Source organism: Peromyscus eremicus, chromosome X (assembly GCF_949786415.1).
Source record: "Peromyscus eremicus chromosome X, PerEre_H2_v1, whole genome shotgun sequence".
NCBI lineage: Eukaryota > Metazoa > Chordata > Mammalia > Rodentia > Cricetidae > Peromyscus > Peromyscus eremicus.
In genome coordinates, this window is record NC_081439.1 from 40,287,847 (window position 1) to 40,313,840 (window position 25,994).

General features: G+C 31.4%; 1 protein-coding gene across 8 annotated transcripts in view; it reads left to right on the forward strand.

The window, feature by feature from the left end:
* The window catches only part of Dmd (dystrophin), a 2,092,376-nt gene that overhangs the window by 720,584 nt on the left and 1,345,798 nt on the right, over nucleotides 1–25,994 (forward strand). For all 8 annotated transcript variants that reach the window (XM_059250112.1, XM_059250109.1, XM_059250111.1 and 5 more), the window contains 3 exons: nucleotides 9,307–9,394; nucleotides 18,366–18,607; nucleotides 23,704–23,884. In XM_059250112.1, coding sequence (XP_059106095.1) covers nucleotides 9,307–9,394; nucleotides 18,366–18,607; nucleotides 23,704–23,884 — 511 coding nt within the window. The remainder of the gene's footprint in view (nucleotides 1–9,306; nucleotides 9,395–18,365; nucleotides 18,608–23,703; nucleotides 23,885–25,994) is intronic.

The following is a 25,994-nucleotide window of genomic DNA, read 5'->3' on the forward strand; positions in this document are numbered from 1 at the left end:
ATCAGTAATGTCATCATGATAGATTAAAAGTACTAAAAATGTACAATATTCTTTAAGTGGTTTTCTGATACCTTCTGAATCATGTTTATAAAGTTTACCTTTCATTTTCAAAAATAACATCGTTCTTAATTGCTTGCTAAAATAGGACACGAAGTGATGTGCCTAGAAATTTCCTTCAAGCTAAATATAATGTATATGTATTAAAGACCCTTGAGAGAAGTGATGACGGATATTAAGCTCAGGTGTACATTAATTTTCTTAATTTCTTCACTTGTCAGTTTATATAAGTTATTTTGAACTCATGAGAGGCCCTTCTCATGAAAGTGACTGGTATTAATTTACTTATAGATATCCATTTAAAATGATGAAACTCTATTTGTTTTTTTCTTCTTTTGCTGGATTTTTCCATTCCTTTATACGTAAAGTTGTTTTTATTTATATTTATTTTGATTAACTTTTTTTATTGACTCATTGGGAATTCCACATCATGCACCCCTATCCCACCCATTTCTCAGTCCCTCCATGGCTTCCTTTCACTCTTATTTTTCATGAAGTTCTCTTCTCCCTCAACTTACTACTATGTATTATGCATTTTGACATATCCTGTCACTTCTTCCAATGCACTACTTTCAGAATAAGTTTCTCAAACTTGGCCTTTTATTTTTATTCTAGAAGTTTCTATCTTCATTCACATTAAAATAGCATCTAAGGGTATAAAGAATTGGCTCAGTGGTTAAGAACTCTCCCTGCTCTTGCAGAATAACTGTTACTTTTCCCAAAACCCACATGATCATGCAAAACTACCTGTAATTCTCATTCTAAGGGACCTTATACCTTCTGATTTCTGTGGAAACCTGGCATGCAGGTGGTTCACATACATACACTTGCACAAAACACATAAAATAAAATAAATCCTTAATGACATCTAAGCTGTAAGTATTCTCAGATATATATCTTCCTCTCATAACTTTTCCCTAAAAGTCCAGAGCAATACATCTAATTAGGTGGGTAAAACCTGATTATATAGTATGCACAGTCAATGGGATGACATGTGATGTCCATCATTAGATGTACTTTGTTATTTTATGTATAAGTTTAGGATTTTATTTAAAAGATAAAGAAACTACTAGACAAATTTACCAGAATCTTTGGTTGGAAACTTAAAATATAAGTGATTACCTCCCTATCCTACTTTTATTCATTCTCTTTTATTTCCCCTTAACCAGAAGCTGAACAGAAAATTAGCCCATCTGGATGTTGATTTCTGGTCTCTTACCAGATATTTAAAACTGTAGAATTTCTCTGCAATCCTATATGACAGTGAGAATTATACCTAACAAGAATCTTTGCATTCATTTGCATAATGTGACAATCTATTAGTTGGTCCACCTTGCTATTATCATTATATTCCTTTCAAAGTTTTTATAGCAACTTTGCTAAACCAGATTTACTATGATTTCAATGTAATCCTGATATGTTTCCATTTATAGTAATTTGAAAAACCCAAGCAGCAGCAGTAGCTATGTTGGCTTTTGAGTTAGATCTTTGAGGTCTTAGATGCTCCTATGCTGGGACTTGGCGCGTGTCTATGATTTTTTTATCCCCGTTGAATACTTTCTAAGAATTCCACCACTAGAGAAGGCCACTGAATCTAATTATTTCTTAGTACCAGTAGCTACAAGCTACCCTAAGCAATCAAGTATCCCTCATCTTCACTGATATGCCCAAGTATTCATTAGAAAAAAATCATAGATTTCATTATTCTACTTTCTTCATGAGTTTTGAAAAAGTAAGAAAACTGAAAATCAATACTCCTAGTGCCTCATACTATCAATTAAACAAAAAGCAATCACAATTCCCTTATTCCTCATCATCTACCTCTAGTTCCAATTTAATATTAACCACCTTGAAATTGTTTTCAGATGCTCATTTTGCATGTCACTTGCCATGTCTCTTTTAAAAAATAAAAAGCATCCTAACATAGTTAGTGTTCTGGTCTATTCCTATTGGTCTTTGGATGAAAAATTTTGGCAAGGTCAACATCTCCCAGGTGCTTTCATGATGCCTAGCAGGATCTGTTCCCATTTTAATTGTCCAAATGATTTAGAGCCATTAACATAGAGATCTAATTGTTGGTTTATAGAAAATGGGACATGGACCTTACTTCTGTGTTTGTTTAGTCTATGCTGTTTTGTTTATTGAATTTATTTCAGTTTACTAAAGCTAAGAAAGAAATTGGTATTTAAGCCAATAAATGCTTATCTATACAAAGAAATTATTTCTAAAGCTACACAGGTTATGTAAATACAAGTTCTTTTACAGATATGAAAGATGCTACAGCTTCTGAATAAACATTTGAGTAGATAAATTAGTTCTTTGTCAAAGCACAAAACTTTATTATGGAATGCTAAGTGAATAGAAAATTAATTGCTTCTAAAGAGAAGTTAGGGCCATTGGGAATCTGGAACTTACTTTCACATTATTACAGAAAATGCATTGATAAAGGAAAAAAAAACTTTTCAGAAAAGCCAATAAAGGAGGAGAAACAAATGTCATGAATTTTAAGTTGCTTATTGATCAGTAAACTTATCTTTATGTGTAATTTTTATATTATTTTATTCTTCTATTATATTCTTTATTTCATAATGTGCAGTTACCTTTTGTTTTTGCACACTGAGTTATGCATTGTAGAATTTATAATTTCCTGATGATCTATTAGGAACTTTTATGAGCCTATATTTTATTTTACATTATTGTTAGAATGGTTCACAGGGTCTTTTGGATTCCTATATTTTTGACTTGAAATTTTATTCATTATAGTAAATAATTTAGTATCTCTTTTAAATATAGGACAATGTTAAACAAAGCATTTGCTATTCTGTATGTCAAGAAATGGTTCAAAACTATGCTATTGTAATATAAAAGTGATTTTAATATTAAAATAATTATATATATATATATGTATACACAGAGATCAAGCATATGAAAAGTTGCAAACGTAAAAGCAGAACTTATTTTCCAGAGAAAAACAACTAGATAAAAATAATAATGAGGGGGGTATGTTTCCATAAACAATATGGCCCAAAAGGTGTACTTATCACATAAGTGCTTTATAGAAGAAAGTAAAAAATTTGTAAATTTTCTAAAAGTCATTCTGCATGGTAGCTTTTATTATACACTAAATTTAAGTCTAGTGGTATTCTAGAGATTGGTGTTATCTTGTGCAAGGAAACAGATGAAGATATTTGGAATCATGTAGTTTATAACTCAGCAAGGAAGATATACATTTATAAAATAAATGCTGTTGGTGATACATGTCATAGAGAAAAGTAGAGGAGAAATGAGAGTTAGGTAGTCATTGTGTGTATGTCTGTGTTTGTATTTTTTTGGTGTGTGTGTGTGTATCTGTGTGTCCATGTGTGAACGTGACAGAAGATTCAGTGCATAGTTCTGAAGTAAGGACGTGCTTGTTGTATCTGGTATCAGGAAGTATGTTCCTGAGGCAAAATAATCAATGGCTTTAGTGACAGGAAACAAATTCTAAAAGTTTAAAGAGTTTAATATTTGGCAGGGCTTGAACATTTACAGTGCTATAGAGTGTTGAGCTTGGTCCTTAATGTGACTGACTTTTCCAACTACCTTAAAAACATATTATCATATATATATATATATATATATATATATATATATATATATATCTCCTTTAATGGTATATATGTTTTGTATTTTGAAGCACTTCACATGGAACCCAGGCTTTGCATATGCTAGATAAGCATTCATCAATGAACTACATCCCTAGCCTTTAATATTAAACTTCAAAACATACATCTCTCTTAGAAATATCTACTTTGACTATTATAGTAATAATGAAAATAGTAATAATAATATTTTATCTGAATATGCTTTGATATTAAAGCCAATAGGAGATAGATGGATGGATAAGTAGGTAGATAGATAGATAGATAGATAGATAGATAGATAGATAGATAGATAGATAGATGGATAGATAGATAGATATAGAGAGTGTATTTGTGTCAATGGGGATTACTTATGTTGATATGGATTAAACTGAGGACATTAACACCTGCTAGACAAATATTCTTATACTGAGCTTTCCTAGTCCAAAACAAATAAGATTTTCTGATTTCAAAATGTGTAGTTTTTGTGGAAAAAAGAACAGAAGAAATATATTTAGCTCATGAAAAGATATTTATTTATTTATTTTATTAAGAAAATATTTTCATTCATTTTACACACAATCAAAGTTCCTCCTCTTCCCTCCTCTGCCCCCCCACAGCCTCCCCTCCCAACCCATCTCCCACTCCCTCCCACAAGAAGGTGAGGCCTCCCATGTGGAGGCACATTCAGTAGAGGCAAGTCCAATCCCTTCCCCCTGCCTCAAGGCTGCACAAGGTGTCCCACTATAGGTAGTGGGCTCCACAAAGCCCTGTCATGTACCTGGGATGAATTCTGATCCTACCGCCAGGGGGCATCCTCCCAAGCAAATCAAGCTACACTACTGTCTTACCATGCAAAGGGCCTAGTCCAGTTCCATGTAGGCTCCATAACCATTGATGCAACTTTCATGAGCTCCTTCTGGTTTGGTTTGATCATCCCTGCATGTTTCCCCATCATGATCCTGATGCACTTGCTCATCAAATCCCTCTTCTCTCTCTTTGACTGGACTCCTGGAGCTTTGTCTAGTGATTGGCTGTGGATCTCTGCATCTGCTTCCATTAGTCATTAGAGAAAAGTTCTGTGATGACAGTTAGGGTATTCACTGGTCTGATCTCTGGGGCAAGCTTCTCCACTATTGCTAGTAGCATGAAAAGATTTTTGAGATTTGACCTGATTAAGTTCAGTTAAGTTAAGTAGATTTGATGCTTGAAAGCTAAAGCTCAAGGAGATGGACAGGAACCAGGAAGTAATATCAGGGACAGGTGCTCTTGAAGTCAGAGGAAAGTTATGCATATTACTAATCCACAAATCAAAACAGTAATTACTTTCATGAGGAAAAAGGAATTCCATAGTTTAATTATGATCATAAGTAAACTGAGACCTGAAAGTCAGCTATGTCCTGCTATACTTGGGTGGGCATTGCTGACCTTGATAGTGACAATTTTGATAGGCTGAGTAAGGCAATAGGTTACTTTGCTTTTGCTCTTGATTTAATTTATTTGTGTTCTAGAGCATTTTAACTTCCTAACATAAACACATGGAAAGTCAGTGTATTCCTTCTCAAAACTCAATACCCTTAAAAAAATCTGTGAATCCAATTCCAGTATTGTAGCTGGAGATTTCTCCAGTCCCGCTGGGGCTCACAGCCACTCAGACCCAAGAAAACACACAGAGAATTATATTACTTACAAACTGTATGGCCATGGCAGGCTTCTTGCTATCTAGTTCTTCTATCTTAAATTAACCCATTTCTATTCATCTATAAGTTGTCACATGGCTTGAGGCTTACCGGTACTTTGCATCTTACTTCTCATGGCAGTGGTGGCTGGCAGTGTCTCCTGAATCAACCTTCCACTTTTCTCCTCTCCCTTTATCCTGCCTATACTATACTTCCTGCCTGGCTACTGTCCAATAAGTGTTTTATTTATCAATCAATCAATCAATCAATCAATCAGAGAAACACATTCACAGCATACAGAAAGACATCCCCAGCACAGTACTGTTACCTCTAGACATTATGTTGGTTGGTGTGTGGTATGGGCTCTTAACATTTCTCTGTTCTTTATGCATGTCTCTCCAAAAAGTTGGAAGATGGTAAAATATTAGGACTTACTGATCCCAAGTACCTTAAGATAAAAATCTATATATCTGAGGAAGAATGCATATGTACTCATATCCCAAGAGAATTAAATTTCAGTGATGCTTAGTAAACTTCATTAACACTTTTTTTCTTTTCTTTGATATTTTATTATTTTTGTACAGTATATTTTGATCATGTTTTTTCTCCCTTAACTTCTAATGTGGAGATTGCTAATATAGTCTCATATGCAAGATAATCTACTCAGCTCTTGGTGCTCTTCAATTTCAAGACGATTGAGGCCATCATAAATTAAAATGAGTCCATATTGTGTTTTGTTTAATTTAGTCCTAATGTTTCGCCCAGATTAATAGTTCCTATTATCATATTTTATTAAGAAAAAATCTTACTTTGGAGACTATCTGAAGAGTCTCATTTAGTCCGCTAAGAAGCTCTTTGCTATTGCTAGTTAGGAGAGGCAACTTTGAGACTCAGAACATTTGAATCACATTATTGAGTTTAAAAATAACCAAACTAGTATAATAGCAGACAGAACTCTAAATATTTCAACAAAAGAATTTATGGAAGATGAAAAAAAAAAGATAGCAAGTGATAAATCAAACATGCAAATAAAAGATAAATACCAAAGATAAAAACTCATATCCATTAATTTTGTTACTTTCTTTACCATTTCATTTGTTACCCTTTGTGTTATTGTTTGTGATCCAACATCTACACCTGTGTGTGAAATTCAGTTTGCCGGACTCATCATTGTCTAGTCATGCTCCTTGTGCTTAACTTTCTCTTCACTATCCAATATTCCCTTCTAACATGCTTTTATCTAACAGCAGTACTTTGAACTCAAAATTGACAGGTGTGTGAATAGTGCTAACAACTGCTTTTGTTGGGCTTTTATCTCTCTATATATGCATAAGTTGCTTTTGGCCATACAGTGTGCCTCTCATAAATGGATCCAGCAATTGAACTATATCAGATGTTTGTTACCAGTGACTGCCAGTGTCATGTATTTCTTCTCATACCTTGGTGCCCATGCTGAATTAATAACAGATAAGTATCTTGAATACCCATACTAAATCTTCATCTTTATGAGTTGTGTTCTGGTATACTCAGGCCTATTAAGTGAATTATCAGTGAAATATTCCTAGAAGAAGCAGATTGTATTGAGAGAGTGCTGAATTTAAGGACAGAAGAAATTGTTTCATGTTTTAGACTTATACTTTTACAATTTCTGTTCCTTTTGATTTGGCATATAGTCTTATTGCTCATTAACTTGCATACAATAAGATACTATAATGCATTTTTCTTCTGTACCACAACTGTTGTGAAATGTGTTAGAAATAATATGTATAAAATATAATTTATATGCAGTATAGGGTACTTGAGTTTGGAATGGCAATACTGATACTTTCAAACGTTTCACAAACAAGATTACCTTTCTTCCCTGTCAAAACAGGAGAGTAATAATGCTTATTCTATAGTTATTTGTTTTTGTGGTGATATTATTGTCTTTATTTATGTAAGAAGCACAGGAAAATGTGGTTATACAAATGACACTTTATACCCGAATATTACTACTGAGATATTCTAATGTAAAGTTAACTCTAGATAACAATCCTAATTGATCATCTTATTAGACACTCAGAATAAAGAGATTATGATAATGACATTTGGAAAGGTATTATTAATATAGTTTATTTATTGAAATCTATATGGTGGTCTATTTCTTTTCTTTGTATAATTTTTATAAGAAAAGTAAAATATCAATATAGTCAAATAGGAAAGTACTATGACAATAAAACCTAATGGAAACATTTTTTCTTTATGTATGAATGTGACTCTCTCTCTCTCTCTCTCTCTCTCTGTCTCTTTGCCCCCCCCCTTGTGTGTTGGGGGGCACATAAGTGAATGTCAGAGTAGGGGTTTGGATGAGTTTCATTCTCCATAATTTTCCTTCAAGGCAAGTATCTTTCTCTAAACCACAGCTTGAATTTTCTCACCTAGAAGAGAATCTAGCAAGCCCTAACATTCCTCTGATTTTTGCCCCCATCAGAGCTTTTGTTATAGGTATGCCAAGGGAAGCCAAGTTTCATACATAGGTGCTGGAATCCAAACTCTGGTCCTTGTGGTTTCAGAGGAAGCTCTCTTAACCATGGAGAAAAACTCCATAGCCCCATAACTGAAACATTTAACACAAGGAACAACAGCTTATTGTTTATTGTCTTTTTTCACTTTATTGTACTTGAACACAAGATTTTTGTTTTTTTTTCATATTTTATATATTGTAATACAAGTAAGAATAATAAACCTCCTGTTTCTCATGATAGCTAGTATTATATAATTACTTAGAATGTGTCCATTATTTCTCTCCAAATATTCTCAGAGTACATTATGAATAACTTTTCTTTTTTAGTGAAGAATGTAGTACATTATTAGTAATCGTGTGCCAATAAACTGCTAAACACAGGAAATTTGTCACACCAAAATTGAACAGTTGAGGAAAAATGAATGCTAGAACTTTGTCTTTGATCTTAACCTTATGGAGATGCTAGGGTAACTTTTATTTTCTTGGACTTCTCAGGTCAATTGACAAGTCAGAACCTTTCATGTTTGTCCAATTCCCTTTTTATGAAACTGAATTTAAAGGCATCCTAGAGCTTTCTCTGTTAATTGGATAGGGATTCTGGGAACACAGACTCACAAAACAATGCAATTTATGTGTTGGGAAATTTTCAAGTGAAATCCAAGATATTAAAATGTGTCTTTTCACTTTCCACGCTTTGCATTGAGGATATAAACCAGGGTTTTTCTTTGCTGCCTTTTGCTGCATAGTAGAAAATTTATATTTTTCTCATAGGTTGTAGGTACTTCAAGTAATGCCAATGATAGGATTTTAGTTCACTCTTCATAGTTGATAATAATACATTGTATAGTAAATGATTTGCTTTGAAAAATCTGATCTAGAATATATTATTTGTGCATGGGTACCTATATAGGTATGAGTGTGCTACTTAGTATGTATGACAGTCAAAGAACAACTTGCAGGAAGTAACTTGTGGGAATTCTACCACGTAGATCCCAGGGATTGAACTCAGGCTGTTAGGATAGCAGTGATCAGTTTTACTTGCTGAACTATCTTGCTGTCCCAGATAACATATTTTTCACAATAGTAATTTATAGCTTTAATTCCTTGTTTTTAAAGGTTTTATGTCTATATAGTTATTAGTAAATAAGCTAATTGGCAAATGCTAGTCTTGTTAATTTGAACGATTTTATAGTTATTGTTCAAAGGTTAATTCTGGTCACAAATAGTGAACAAATAATTCAGAAAACTCTGTGCATATGAACCCTGATTTCCTTGAAAATGGGAGGAATTGAATATTGAATATTGTTGAGAAAACAGCTCTAAGATTTACACAATGAGCTGATAAAATGAAGTATCATAAGGCTTGAAAAATCAGGTTCCAGTTATGATTACTGTGTAGACTCAGAATGTTTGTACTGAAATGCTCACCTTTGCTATCATGCTGCAGGCCATAGCACGAGAAAAAGCCGAGAAGTTCAGAAAACTGCAAGATGCCAGCAGATCAGCTCAGGCCCTGGTGGAACAGATGGTGACTGGTAATTACATGAACTTGATTTAAATAATCTTCTTAGAGATTTGATAAACACTCAGGTTCATATTTATCAGCTAAATTATATCAGACAAGCCCTTCTTGGATACAAATTTACATTAAAGGAAGTTTGTATTTTTATTATTATTTTTCTTTCATGCTAAGCAAATTATTGGGGTAAATTCAATTTGAGCCCATTGGTTGAAAATGAGTTGTGGTAGAATATTTAATAAATCTATTAGAGAGATTAATTTTAAGAAAACTGATAAAATTTATTAAAATAAGTTTAAGAAAACAGAGCTTTTCTGAGATAATTGTTTTTGGAAGCATATGAAGAATATTAAGTAAAGGCAATTATAATTTAAAAAAATAATTTTACCAACATTTTTTACAAATAACCTAAAATTTGGTGGAAGGATTCAGTCTAATACTACTAATATTCTCATGTTTTGTATGGTACCTTGTCTTATAAAAAGATGTGTATTCTAAGTGAAACAAAAGCACAAATGTAGCATTGTAATATTATCCTACTTTTAAAAATTACAATTATTCTTTGCTAATCACACCTGAAAATCTGTCTGTACAGAATATTGTAAAGTCATGTGAGCAATCCTTTTCTTTCAAGTTGTCTTTTCTAAACTTGTATTCATTTGTAAATAAAAGTATTTTTATAAAAAATTTCAAAGTAATTTCTGGACAAGTTTATTTTTATTTTGCAAGAGTGTATGATAAACAAATAAAACAAAGTTTTATGTACATGTCAGCGTTTTTGAGAAACTGCCTAAATTCTGCATCATAACTTCTTTATATGAATTATTTTTAGTCTTAATTGCCATGTTGTCATTAATAAATTCAATTATTTTCCTAGGAAATCAATTCATTTTCTTCTTTTAATCAGCCTCATAACTGTGTTAGCTTAAAAATAAAAAACAGGAAGACATGCCAGTTGAGAATTGAGTAAATCAATTATTATATATTTATACATGTTGCTTGGTAATTTTGAATTATGGTTTTAATAGTATATTCAGTCAAATAAAATTACATGATCCAAAATAGTCTTATAATCATTCTATAAAATTTCCTAGGAATTACATTATTACTTTGTATTTAAATATGATGTTATAAAATCCATAATTTCAGCTTCAAATTGTTTAATTTTGTAATAAAATATCAAGCAGACCTGAGATCATCTTATATACACATACATAATTATTTAAAATGTTTTAATAGTACAAATGAATGGAAATATTTAGTTAGTGTTTATTAAGTGAAACTAGACAGAGAGATGAAAGGTAATGGCAAATGCTAAAATCAATTATCTAGATACTTGTCATCATACAGAATTTCTAAAAGTGTACAGAAAAATTGGGGCATATAGGATGTCTTTAATAAATACTAATTAACTGATTAAATTCTATTCAACAATGCACATTTGAGAGTACTTGAGAAATGGTACGGAAATATTGACTCTGAATAAAAATAGTACCATGGATAGATAGCAATGATCAGTAGATTTATGGGAGTGCAGTTTGAAATTTTTTCTTTGCCTTGATCAAATTTTAGGCTATTCACTTGTCTGCTAGTATAGATAGGATAGGATCAACTTAATTAAGCCCAAGTTAGGGTCGTAATGAGAATAAGCATTTGCAGAGCCCATAGTTCTGCTGTCCCATTAAGCAAGACTATTTATGTAATTACTTGAACAATTGATTCAAATGTTTTGATCTATTTATTCTCCCTTATCTTTTAAAAAAATCTACATAATACTTATTTTCTCAGTTTATGCAAATTATAAATTAAGTCAGAAATATAGTAACTATCTGGGTACATGTCCAGCTGTAATTTAGAGGGACTCATCTTTAAAATTTTTAAATGTTCCTTTACCAAAGAGCCAAGAGGTATGGTTCATAAAACTGAAAATTAAATTAACCTTTGTGTTATCCAAGATTTTCAACAATTCCATTAGTGAAGCATTTAAATTAAGTCAAGAAGCATCTTTATCATATATTTTCCTTATAAACTTTTATAATAAACATTATAGATTTATTTCTATAAGATTTGTACCATTTTATTTATGGGAAGGTAAAATGAGAGCTGAATTACTATAATTCATTTAGGACCTCATGTAAATGGATGTTAATTTTACCTGTAAATATTGTCCTCAAGTTACAGTCAAATCACTCCTAGAGATTTCTTTGTGATTATACCAACTCTATTTATCAGAATATAAGTGATCTTCCATGATCAAAAATTACAATAAGAGATAGTCAATAGAAATGATATTCTCTATAAAATCATGTTTCTGGAAATTTTCAGAGAATTTTGATATATTTTAAAGGAATGTATGTCTTTCTAATTTTTAATATAAATTCTTATGTAAGAGCAAAAGGTTTGTGTATGAAACCTCAAGGCCTTTTTACTAGAATTATGCTATGAAATATTTTTACATATTTTTTAATCTTCTCTCATATAATACATCCTGACCACATAATCCCCTTCCTTCACTCCTCCCAGACCTCCTCCAACCCCTGTCCCCTAGGAACATCCCCTGTCTCCCCCCAAAAAAGTGCAGCCCACCCAGGGACATCAACCAAACATAACACAGGATATACTAAGACCAGGAACAAACCTGCATGAGATAACAGGAATCAAGGCTGCATGAGATAACAGAAATCAAGGCTGCATGTGATAACACCCTAGGAGAAAAAGGGTTCCCAAGAGCAGGCAAAAGAGTCAGAGATACTCCCACTCTCAGGAGTTCCCCCTAAATACCAAGCCAGCAACTGTAACATATTGTTTATCTTACTTTGTCATCACCAATTGTTTGTTTGGATATCAATAAGGATTATCTTGACATGGTATTGGATAGAGGTACCTCTTCTTATTAGGGACTTTTGCTCGGAAATAAAGCTTTGTGAAATATATCTTCAATGTATAGATTTAGAATCATATATTTAGTCTCAAAAAAACCGTTAGCTTACTATAACCTTAGTGAGAGTAATTTGGAGCTTAGGCTAGGTGCCAAATTTCCTTAGTTCTGTTACACTGAGATAGTATCTAAATTCTTTCATTATTTTTCCTGATAACAATTTAGTATAAATTTCTTTAAGGCTTTATTTTTTTATTTGTCAAAATACAAAATGGGAAGAAATCATTTTAAATTTGAAATAAATAAGCCATTAACCGGACAACTTATCTTGTTTAATTTCCAGTGATGCAGATAACACATCAACACTGGATTCTTATAGTATTATTTTGCAAATTTCATTAACTACTCAAGACAATTACTTTTGTTTAATAATGAAATTACAGAATTTTAAGAAATCTTTGAACCAAAATTTTGTATGTCATGCACATTTTTATTCCTGAACATTATATAGTTTGATTTCATCTATTTAGTATTAGGAATCATTATTTTTTTAAGTATTATTCTTATAGGCATATAAATACACACACATAAAACATAAAGAGACAATTTGTCCAGGTAAATTACTTACCTTAATAATACTTAAAATATCGAAGATCAAAGATAGTTGTGTCCAAACATTCATGGAAATATACATTATTAGTATAACTCAAGCCTTAATTCTTTTTTTTTTTATTGTTGTTTGTTTGTGTGCATGTTTTGTTTTCAAGACTGGATTTTGCTCTGTGTACCTTTGGAGCCTGTCCTGGATCTCACTCTGTAGACCAGGCTGGCTTCAAACTCACAGAGATTCGCCTGGCTCTGCCTCCCGAGTGCTGGGATTAAAGGCCTGCACCACTGCCACCTGGCCAAGTCCTAATTCTTAAACTATGGAATGCTTCCTCCTGAGGAAGTAACTATAATGATGTAATAGAGTTAACGGTATTATCTATATTAAATGGTACTTCACTTTCAGTTTCCAAATGTAGGTTTTTTTTATTTTTTTGGTGTTAATTTTCAGGGTAATTATTAGTATATTATACTAAAAGAACATTTCAAAATTTTCATGCCCTGAGTATTAGAGTATAGTATTTAAGGTGATACCCATTATGCCCAGAATTGTAATTAAATTGAACATAATAATAAGGCTTAACAAGGATTCCTATCGCATATGTAAACTAAGTCACTAAGACTTTTTATGTTTAGCTTTGTAGTTTAAATGTTTCATGTGCATGAACTAATTTGCATGAGTATAGCACACTTTTGTCAGATGGGCATGTTGGTAGGGACTGTAGCTGTTCTGACTCATCTTGTTGATAAACCACCACATCACTTGTGATTAATAGTCAACCTCACTGCCCTGAAATGCTAGCTTCCTTAAAAAAGCAAACATTTTCTATTTTCTTATTCCTTCTTTAGTTCTGGACAATTTCATTTACATTTCCTTTCTTTCTGCATGACACTAAGGGTAATGCTCTACACGGTGTTCACATCCTGTGAATTGACAGCTGCATTTTCGTAAATTAACTTTATACTTTAAGAGGGAGAGTCCCTGTGCTTATGTAAATATTTTTGTGTTTGAAAGGAGTTCATAAGAGCTACTTTTCTTGAGGGCAGTTGCTGACAGAAACAAATATGCATAAAAATATATATTCTCCTACATCTCTGGCATTAGAAACAGAAAAAAAATGGCATATGTTAGAACATTTTGTATATGTTATTCACTAGAAGTGGTAAGTAGTATAAATTTTAAAAAAGGTATTTTTTTTTCCAAAAGTGGTTTAAAAGAATGGTCACAGAACCCTCCAGAGTTTTGCATCTGCATTTATCATCACTACTGAATACATTTATATTGTATGTTATGCTACTCTATTGGTTGCTAAATGTTCTGATCGTGACCCCCAGTTAAAGTACAACAAAATAGAAAGTTGTCAGGAAGTGCAAGTTTCATTCTAGCTATTATTCTAATGAAAAGAACACTGAAAAGCCTTTTTTTTTATTATTTTATCCAGGCGTCATAGCTGATGATGAATATACTTGATAGGGAATACTTCACTTTAGGTGTCAATTTTGAAGTACTTGCATAGAAGGTGATGCATAATTACAACTGTTCTAGCAGTCTGTTATGCACTGTACACAAGTAATAAAATTAATGGATGCTCTTCAAGTAATGATCCATTTCCTCTGGGTGCAATATATTTATTCATAGTCTATTTCAGGGGTTGTTTAGAATATGAGATGTGAATGGATTATGATCCATTATCCCTGAGAATCTAATGTGCTGATCCAAAATGGTTTCCCTAAGTATTGTTCATAATGCCTGGTGAGTCAGTGTTTATATTCTTAAATAGCTAACAAAAAATTAGAAAACCAGATGCTCAGAGGATTGATATGTAAACTCCTTAAATATTTACACTTATAGGCTGTCACAAAACAAACTTTTCAGTTGAGCAAATGAAATCAATCCTATGAAATGTGTACTCATAAACAATGTGGTAAAAATTCTCATAGGCAAATACTCTCTTGACAAATAGATAATATTTTCCAGACGTGTATTAAGGTGTCTACTAATATCACCCCCCAAATGGAAAATATATGTTCAATTAATTCAAGAAGTTTAATGCCGTCTCTAACATTGTTTCCTATCATCTGTGCAAGCACTTTCAAGGAAACAAGATGTTACACAATTATTTTGTATGATATTTTTTAAACCTATCTATTGCTGTTTTAATGTTTGTCTTCATAAAAAGCAAACTATTGATTTGGTGTTGGATGAGTTCACAGATACAGTAATTCTTCTATACACTGAGAACTATATCAGAAAGTGCCAGTAATAACATATTTCCCTTAGGGCTTTTTAATTTAGAAGGATAAATTATATTAAGTTTGAACATCAAGCATATTCACTTATAAAATATTTACAGAAAAATTATCTACAAAGCTATGCTTATCTGTGCTTCTCTGTTTTAAATTTTGAGTGTAGTTGTCCTTCCACTCAATTTTAAATTTTATAAATGGATCACTGTGTATTATAATAACCTAAACCAAAATGAAATATCACTTGTCATTGATGAATCTTAAAACGCATTAAAATGTTTCTATATATCATATTTTATGTAAAATTAATTTTTTTAAATTTCAGCAGTTGTTTTCATAAATATTCTATTTAATTCATTAAAGAAGTCTCTCCTATTTTCTAAATGCGGGAAATGAGGTTTTCTTATTTCCTCTATGTTCTTTACCATATCTCCTATATTAACACTGCTTATATTTATTAGTTGTTTAAAATTTGTAAGATGTGGAGAAATCCATCTATGTGAGCCCCTCAACTCTCAATCAGTTGATCTTATTATTATACTCCTAGAACGAAAAAGAAATATGATACCTGATGAGAGTACTTGACTGAACCCCGTTCAATTGTGTTTTGGGGGACAAGTTTGAATTTAAATATATCTAAATTCAGAGTTTGGATTATATATATTTCCATATTGTCATTTATCATAACTTGGTAGTCACTATATTTTAATTTCACATATTCAGTTATAAAACTCACTATACAACTAAATATTGTAGATTTCACAGTGTTATAGATTTATAAAAATTTTACTTCTCACTTTCATTTTAATTATTTTTAGAGAAATAAATACTTAACATCCTGTCCTATTTGATTCACATCATAGAATTGAGAGCCATGACCACATAACACATAAAAACATATCCCTTGTATTTTAATAGATACCACAAAATATTTTGTTACTCCTTTGTGGTTTGCTTTGTCATTTAGAAAAATTAAGATACATCAGCCATAATGAAAATTAATATATGTTCTCCAGTTTCTAAGAGTTTTTATAAATTTGATCTTTCTCAGAATCAGAGAGGCATTTAAATCTCTCTGTTTTATCTACTCGTCTAATCAAATATAAAACCACGAAATTTAGTGCATCAGACTACTTTTAACTTATTTTAGTATTTCTCATTTAACACTTAATATTTGATTTATAGTGATTTTTCAATAGTCATGAACTTGCTTATTCTAAGGTCTTATTAAAATAAAACATTTGGTAACAGTATTTCTCTGATATATCTGATCATTTTGACTATTACATAATCTTGAGACATTACATAATTTAAACATTTTCTACTGTGCATTTTTAAAGTATGCCTTTTTATTTCTTAAATTAATTTAGATATTTCATTATGATAATTTTCTCAAAGTGAGTAATTATGCAATTGAAATTTTAAATTCTTCTCTCTGATACTTTGTAACAAACAAGCTTGTTATTACTACAGTTACATGGTGGCTACCCCTAAAACTAGGTTGCTGTAATTCTCAATTATAAAACTAATAATCATAAGTAGTATATCACATTACACTTACATGTCTTAATATGATTGGCACTCCCCTTAACTATTCAGGGAATTAGAATAAGATTTGATCACAGGAAACCCTGAGTTTTTTGTGTAGCTAGGTATAGGGAGCCATGTTTTTATTGCTTTTTATATTTTATTTCTCATTATTTGTATTTTAAAATATACTAGCAAATAGGGGAAGAGATTTTTGCCACAGGTATTCAGAAATGCTGTTTTGTTCTGATGGCATCTTAGGTGTCATAAGACTTTGAAATTCCTAAGGTTGGATTCATGTTTCAAATGAACAGTCTTGTTTGCTAGAATAGTATAATTTTAAAAAATAAAATCTAGAAGAACTGAGTAGACTGAAGTAAAAGAGATGAAATAATAAAAATGTTGAATTCCATGGTTTTCCCGTAGTTTAGCTTTTCCAAAGTTTATTCTTTAAAAAGGACAAAAGGGTATTGTACAAGCTTGACCTACTATAAGCTTTATGTTTGCCATATATATATATATATATATATATATATATATATATATATATATATAATTGCATTAAAAGAACTTAGATTTCCTTAAATCTTATTCTAATTTAAGTGAACATACACAAAAATTAATTCTCTTGAACAGCTTGGACTTCTACTAAATTATTTTGTTCCCCATATACTTGAAGGTACTGAGCTTTTGCTATTAGAAATTGCTGTGTATAAATGCTGAAATATGAAATCTCCAGCTATTTAGTGTTCCAAAATAATTGGCAGTGCCGACTTAATTATTTTCAAAAATGCATCATATCATATTTAATCAATTTTTTTTCTTTGTATGATACAATTTAGTAAGGGGGTTGCATCTAAACTAGTGTATCTGTGAAAATTTTATTTTTGTGAACTAACTTTGTAGTGTTTTGAGTAGTTTAGCCAGTGACATATTATGATGTTGTTACACTCCATTGCTCTGTAAGGTAGCACACACTTGAACTGGCTTAGTCATATGTCACATTGTCAGATAATTAAGATATCATCTAAGAAAAGACAAACTTATTCTCTAATATATAGTGGTTATTACGGAGAAGTAAATGTGTCCTTGTGCTTCCATTTGAAAACTGTAGATAAACTTTAACGTTAGTAAATTAAAATCTTTTCAGATAATTATTGTTTTTACAAATGCTTTTTGCTTTATATCATCAATCAGTGTATAGTCTGAATATTTGGGTGGAAATTATAGCTTAAAAAGAGAATGATTGATTTGAGGTGTGTTTTCTTTTATAAAAAGCATACAAACAATATTCTGATTAATTCCCAAACCTGTTTTTAATGAAACTGTGAGTTGTCTTTATAATATATATTATTAAAAATGTTTACTTATTTAATTAATAAATGTTAAATTGTATTTAACATTTCTTTACAAATATCTAAGGTATATTTTATTCCTGATCAATCCTCATCAAAAGTTTGATCAGTTTTCAATTTCTGAATCTTTTCTACTATTTCATATTTTATATATCTTTATGTTATTTTAGTACATGTGCATGGTTTGATAACTTTCAACTCTACCAAATTCCAATTTCTAATTAGATATCCCCTTTGCATCTTTATCAGTAATTCAATGAATTTGGTTGGAATTATTTTATGGTGAACATTCTTATAATAGAAACACATTGCTTTTCATATTGCCTCTTTTAGACTGTGGCTTCATGGGATATATATTTCATTTTTCTTTCTAGAGGGTGTTAATGCTGAAAGTATCATACAAGCTTCAGAACAACTGAACAGCCGGTGGGCAGAATTCTGCCAGTTGCTGAGTGAGAGAGTTAACTGGCTAGAGTATCAAAACAACATCATTACTTTTTATAATCAGCTACAGCATTTGGAGCAGATGACAACTACTGCTGAAAACTGGTTGAAAACCCAACCCACCACCCCATCAGAGCCAATAGCAATTAAAAGCCAGTTGAAAATTTGTAAGGTAAGATTTTCTTCTTTCCATTTGGAGCATTATCAATAGGCATTTCTTGGCAAATTGTAAGAGAGCCATGGAAAACTGTTTAATAATGAGATTTTGAACTCCCAAGGATATAGCTGAGCATAGTAAAGATCAAAATAAAAAGAAAGAAATTTAAATAAGTACTGTATTGATACTGTAATTCTGGCATTGATTTATGTAATTTATATGTGGCTAATTGATTTTGTCAGTGTGCAGAGGGCTGAAACAGGAAATATAGAAACCACATTTCCTATAAGTGAATGGCCAGTACACTGAAATTCTTTTCAAATGTAAAACTGGGGACATGATGAAAAAATTTTAGCAATACAAATAGCTAGATACACCTCAACAATAAAGCCTTATGGTGTAAAATGAGATAAAAAAGAAATCTATAAAAGTAATGACATATATAAGACTGGACATTTTGAGTAGTATTTCTTCATAAAGCAATATTTTACTAATGTTGTGCTCTATAGATAAAACCCAAAGAAGGACAAGATCAAGCCAAGCTATTCCCTCTTCTAAGACAGAATCAGTGTAGAAATTGTGAATACACAGGAGAGAGTCAGAACCATATAATAAAGGCAGTCTTTAGAGTGAGCACAAGGCACCTGCATGGAAATAGAGCAAGAAAAATAAACAAGCAATTTTATCATCTTCTCTGCCTGAAGAATCTGGACAGGGCTCCCCACTGACTAGGCTTAATTAGGAGGCAAAGAATAAGGAGGTGTGATCTGTAAATTCTCCTGGGTCATGAGAAGAGAATGAGCAAAGAAGGGGGAACTGGAACTAAGGGTCCAAGTAAGAGATTAAAATCGCTCATCTTCAAGTAATGAAAATTAAAAATTAATAATAGTGAAAAGAACTTGACCTTTTCCAATACTTACTATAAGCTTAACACTGTTCCTGGGAAACAAGAAATTGATTAGAGGATAGGTTAAAAGATATCATGAACATACATTTACTGATAGACTGTGATGTGTATATTTAGTATGAAGAGAGATTAATCTGTATACTTGCAACAAGATGTTTTAAATGAAGGGTGAGTGGATACGGACAGCTGACAGTCTTGGTCTAGAAGAAAACATTGAATTCAGATGATATTGGTAAATGTAAAGATGTTCTGAAACAAAAAAAGGGATTTGATATATTTTTCTTTAGTATCTGTAAATGTACTAGAAAGTGAACAAACTCAAAAAAATATAGTTTTACACAGCGATTTTGAAACAGAAAGGCCTTCGCATTAATGGGCAAACACACAAACTGTAGGACTTCTATGTTTAGATATAATTTGTATTTAGATACTGTAGCCCACAGCCTGTTTTCTATTTCTCTGAGAAACAGTTTACATGCAGTATTTTCTGCAATAAAAATATGATGAAGACAGTCGTGTAATCATAAGGAATGGAAAAGACTGGATGACTTTTTTTTTAATGTGAAGAAAGCATACACAACATAGTGAGATCCTTTCTTAAACAATCAATGTAGAGTTATGTCATCTTAACTGTATTCTTGAAATTTAGATGTAGAAACAGACACTGAGTATATATATATATATATATATATATATATATATATATATATATATATATATATATTTGATCTATAATGTGACCAATAATGATAGTGTGTGCATGAGCTAGCTTGCTGATAGAACTAATAGCACAGATTGGGTCATTTAATCAATGTGAATATTTTCTCACTGTTCTGGAGGATTGAAATTGAAATCGATATCAGGATTCATCTCTTGTAAGGACTCTATTAGTGCTTCGTAGCTGGCTGCCTACTTACTCACTGGGTATGTCTATGACCTTTTGCAGTTCGTGTAAATGGACAGAATGGAAGAGTGAGAGAAACATTTCCTTCATTTTGTAAAGCAACCAGCCCTATGAGATTAGGAATCTTGCTTGATAGCTTAATTAACTGTAACCTTTAGTGCCTCCCCAAACCCCCTTTTCCGAATATACTTTCGTTGAGTGTTAAGGCTTCAGCATATATATTTTGAGAAACCACAATTAAATTCAAAACACTAAGTTCTACGAAAGAAAGAGGAATGTGCATTGACACTTGTTTCATCATATTTACCCAGAGTAGAGGAGATAGGTACTAGGCAAATGATTAAATAAAATAATGTAGAACTACTATGGAAATAAATGTTTTACACAATATTGGAGAACATCTAAAAGTAAAATATTGCATGCACAGAAACCGGCAGGTAGCTTCTTTCATAGAAGAGAATTTGCATTGGGTATTTGGGATGATTTGATGTTAAATAAAAGAATAGTATACTCATAAACATGGAGAGATAAAGACCACAAATGTAAAAGAAGGGTTGTGATATGAGTACTAAACACAGTGCAGTGGGTGAGTGGGGTGAGTCAGATGTTTTAAGGCAGAATATTGGACAGAAGAATAGGGACCTGAGAGTCATACCACAATCTTAGTCTTAATCTCATTCACAAATAGAAACCACAGACAGATGCATTATGGAATTATTTGAAGTGAAAATATCTCTATATTACACTCACTAACAAAGATCCTTATCCTGTTAGCACCATCCCACCCTTCTATCTCAGCTCTGTCTTTCTGCCTGGGCTTTTGCTTCCAAATGATTTTATTAATTGGTTTATGTAAAATATTTAGTGGTATAAGAATAATGTCGTTCACTGACAAGCTAAGATTATATTAGTAGCCTGGCATTGATGTTTGGTAATTGATTTTTCTATCCATTTTATTTCTTTATTTCCTTTAGAGATTAAATATTAGAATACAAATTTAGCTCATGCTCCAAAATGTTGGAGGTGAGAGAGCTTTTTCAGATTTGTAACAAACATGTTCACATTTTCTCAGATGGTGGAGGCTCCTATTTGGTGTTATGTTATATAAATGTGCTTTTTTAAATTGTTCCTTCATATCCCAAACACAGTTTCTTCTCTCTCTGCTCACACCAGTAAATGTACATATTTTTAAAGGGGAAACACATTCAGGGAAGAAATCTTACTCTGGGGGACCAAGAACACCAAGTTCTTCTATGAAAACAATGACTAATTGTTAACAAGTTTTTGAAGCTGAATAGTTCATTTCAAAGTGAATGTTATATCTTCAGTCTTTAAATTCTGAATCAATTAGTTCGTCAGTAGCAAAGAATCCTACTGTTAGAGCTACATAGCCACATTTTTCTCAAAGTTATATTTATGTATTTGGAAATCAGAAGAAAAAAGTATTGCCCATTTATATTCTTGCCCTTATGAGAGATTATCTCAATCAATTCTCATGATATAGGATTCTCCAAATAACCATACACGCATTCTAAACCAACAATTTATTTTGCCATTTTAGTATGATTTCCAGTAAGCTCAGATTTAAATTTAGTTCCTAATTGCTATAATTTTAAATTTCCTCTCCATCTAATTGGCTCATGATCCCATTTTTAATTTTAATTATCATGATTTTTGCATATTAAGTACTAAACAAACCCAAGTACTTTTTGAAAGGTAGCATAGATATGAATTATAAGTAAGCAACCATGATAATAATGCACTGAAAAAGAATTTAAGAGTATTTGATTTGGTAAGTAATGTATATATGAATATGTATACATATATGTAGATATGAAGCATAAACCAATTGTAACTTCACTTGAAATGAGACTAAAATATTTATATAGAAAACAATATGGCTGAAAAAATACAATGAAAATTCCAAATTTAAGAGTCATGTATAATTTTAAATATGCAGTATTTAATCATGGAAAAAGAGAGGGTCAATGTGGCCCAAGCCCTAGAGACTATTAGCAGTTAACATTTGTTCTGGGTTGTGATGTCATTTGATTCAGGGCTGGAGCCACTGATAATTTACTTGCTCCGGTAAATAATTTCCCACCCCCCACTCTGGCAGGATATTCAAATTAAACTCAATGGGTCATATACTAAAGTAAGTCTTGAACTAGGAGGGGGACTTGTTAAGAGGAAGGATTCCAGCAGCCTAACGAAAGGCATGAAAGATGGGAATGGTGGGGAGAATCTACTAAACAGTATTAAGAACTTGTATGAACCTGCCAAACAGTAAAAAACAATGCAAAACATAAAAAGAAAGTGACAAAGGAATTTCATTAGTATATTTTGTTTAGATGTATTAGTCAAACTATTATTACAAAGTTTAATCAATATTTTAAATGACAGTTTATAATACATACTATATATATATATATATATATATATATATATATATATATATATATATATATATATATATCTTCTGTCTTCAAAATTCAGAGTTCATTTTCATCACATTAACATACCTTAATTTACACTCCCAATATGCCAGTTTCTTAGTACTAAATTAAGCTAGAGAGTGCTATAGTGGTCTTCAAAGTATTGTACATGTGATTTTTGTCATAGTACAATTGAGTACAGACTACGATTGAGATTGAAAGTGGGTGCTATGCTATGAATGTTTGTGACAAGAGAGTGGAAAACAATTTCTCTAATTAAAAGGGGAGTAACTGACTAGCCAGAAAAGGAAATGAGGCTGGGTAAAATGTAGAAAATTATAGGTGTAACCATATATATTTGTACATATATAAATAAAATATTGTATAGGCACAGAATCTATATTGTATAGAGATTTATAAATTCATGTGTTCATATAAATTAATATATATATATATTAACTACATGCAATCTATTTTAAACATACGAATTGAAAGAAGTATTACTCACTGAATGACCTTAGAATTTAAAACAAAGACAATTTTGAAATAAAAAAGCACTAAAAATAAACATCTTTATTTGATTGAATTTAGTGAAATTTTAAGTTGTTTTTATTTCTAAACCATTGCAAACATGCACATTTGTGTGCTTTAATGTTCTAAATAATCATATTCTGAAATTATGTTACATCATACATGATGACTCAAAATGAACAAGAGCTGTGCTATTCTCAAATTGACTACTTGTAATAGAGTATTTGACAAGGGGATTAACCTGATCTCTTATTACAGGCTGTAAACAACTTTCTTTGTGACAATATAGTATATTCAAATTCACGTATTTGTAATATTCTGAATTATGATTAAGGATGAAGTCAACAGGCTATCAGCTCTTCAGCCTCAAATTGAGCAGTTAAAAATCCAGAGCATATCCCTGAAAGAAAAGGGACAGGGGCCAATGTTCCTGGACGCAGACTTCGTGGCCTTTACAAATCATTTTAACTACATCTTTGCTGGTGTGCAGGCCAGAGAGAAGGAGCTACAGACAAGTAAGTAATAATACTTTTAAAAGCTAACTTGAAATTTTTGAAATTGCTTATTTGTGGGTAAAATATTAAGTACTAAAAAAAAAAAAAGAATAACCACTATCAGTGGAATAATTCTCTTTCCATTAACAAATGACAAAATACTGATGTTGGACAAGTAAATGTGTCTTTTCTTACTGTAATATTCCAAGGCCTTTGATTAAGAGCAAATAAATGTTTTGTATGGCTCTACTTTCTCCATGGAGGGTTATAAATTCTAGAATCAGGAGTTTGGAACGCTGTTGAAAACGAAGGAGCAGTTCAGTAGACTTTCACAAGATTCTTATTGTATAGGTGGAAATATTTGTGCAGGTGTCTTCTGATGCTCTGTCAGATCATCTGAGAACTATATACTTTTGGTAACTGAATTGCAAGATAGAACAAATTATACTTTGAGCCACATTTTATTTTTGGAACACAGTAATTACATAAATCCTCTTTTTGTTGATATAATAGAAGATAAATGTAGAAGAAATATGCAAATTTGTATCACGTGGCTAACAATTTTTCAATATGTCTCTTTATAAATTATTTCTGGACAATGTTAGTATATAGTATTTCCTTGAATGACTGTTCATTAATTTTAAGACAAAATTTCCTTAGAAAGATAACTTTATGACTAGTCTTAAACAATATTAAATGAGTTTTTGATCTATCACACACATGCATTTATATGTTCTTGTGCACACAGAAAGCATTATAATGGATACTTAGGATTTAAGGATATTTGTTTACTTTTAGTGAAATTTTAATTATTTGGAAACATTTTCTTACTGATACCTTTGTAAATGTTAAAAAATTATCATTTAAAATATTCCTAGAATATTAGGATATGAGTAAAGCTTTACTAGATGCCTTTTGATTAAATTAAATTAGGTTTACAATGTGTATTTCCTTTTTTCTACTTTTTAAAAGAGTTTTTGCTAAGGAATTTATTTTTCTTTTATGAAATCAGTCAGTACAGCTTTAAAATGATATCACCGCCCTCTAGTGGATTGCAGTATACTTGCTGCTGAACTTCCAAACTCCCAAATGAAAAAGATATTTTTAATACCCTAATTTCTCATTCATTTTAGCATCATTTTTTTTTGTGATGAAACACTTAAAACTTTATTTAAAATCAAATAATTTCAGTGGATATTCTATAGCTGAACTTCTTCACTGGAAAGTTATTTTAATTCTTCTATTCCTATTAGGTTCAATCTTCAATTTAAAGGAATCTGTAATTGACATTTTGATAGCTGAGCTTTTCCTATGTTACTCTAATGTAAATATTTAATATTCATTTTATTTACATACTTATCAATGTAGCCATATAATCATCAGTGTGCACATGAACATTATTTATAAAACTTCCCAAACTTGTCTTTCCATACCTGGGTCCCAATCTCGTGTGGCCACTTGGGGTCAGTGGTAAAGAGTGGGTGGACAGGTGTCAACAGGAATGGAGATGGGCTAGAAGGAAAGGCTAAAAGGGGCAGAGGGAGAGCATTTTTTTCCATCCTACTATTTTTATAACAGGATTTCTCCTATTTTTACCTACTGTTTTGGAAAACTTGCATTGCTTCACAACTATTGAATCAAGGTGACTGTGGCCTCATAAAATGGATTTGGCAATATTTCTTTTGTTTCTTTCTATTTTGTGAAATAATTTGAAGAGTATTGGTACTAGCTAGCTCTTCTTTGGAAGTCTGGTATAATTCTGCTCTGAAACTGTTTGGCCTTGGGCTTGTTGTTATTATTATTATTATTATTATTATTATTTGGTTGGGAGACTTTTAATGACTGCTTCTATTTCAATGGGAGTTATACATCTATTTAAATTGTTTATCAGATACTGATTTAACTTCTATAGGTGGTATCCATCAAGAAATTTGTCCATTTCTTTTAGATTTTCCAATTTTGAGGTGTACAGATTTTAAAACTGTGACAGTGATTCTCGGGATCATTTCTCAGTGACTGTTGTAATGTCCCCCTTTCTGTTTCTGATGTGTTAATTTGTGTATTTGTCTATCTTGTTGATTTTTTCAAACAACCAACTCTTTGTTTCCTTAATTATTTGTATATTTTTATT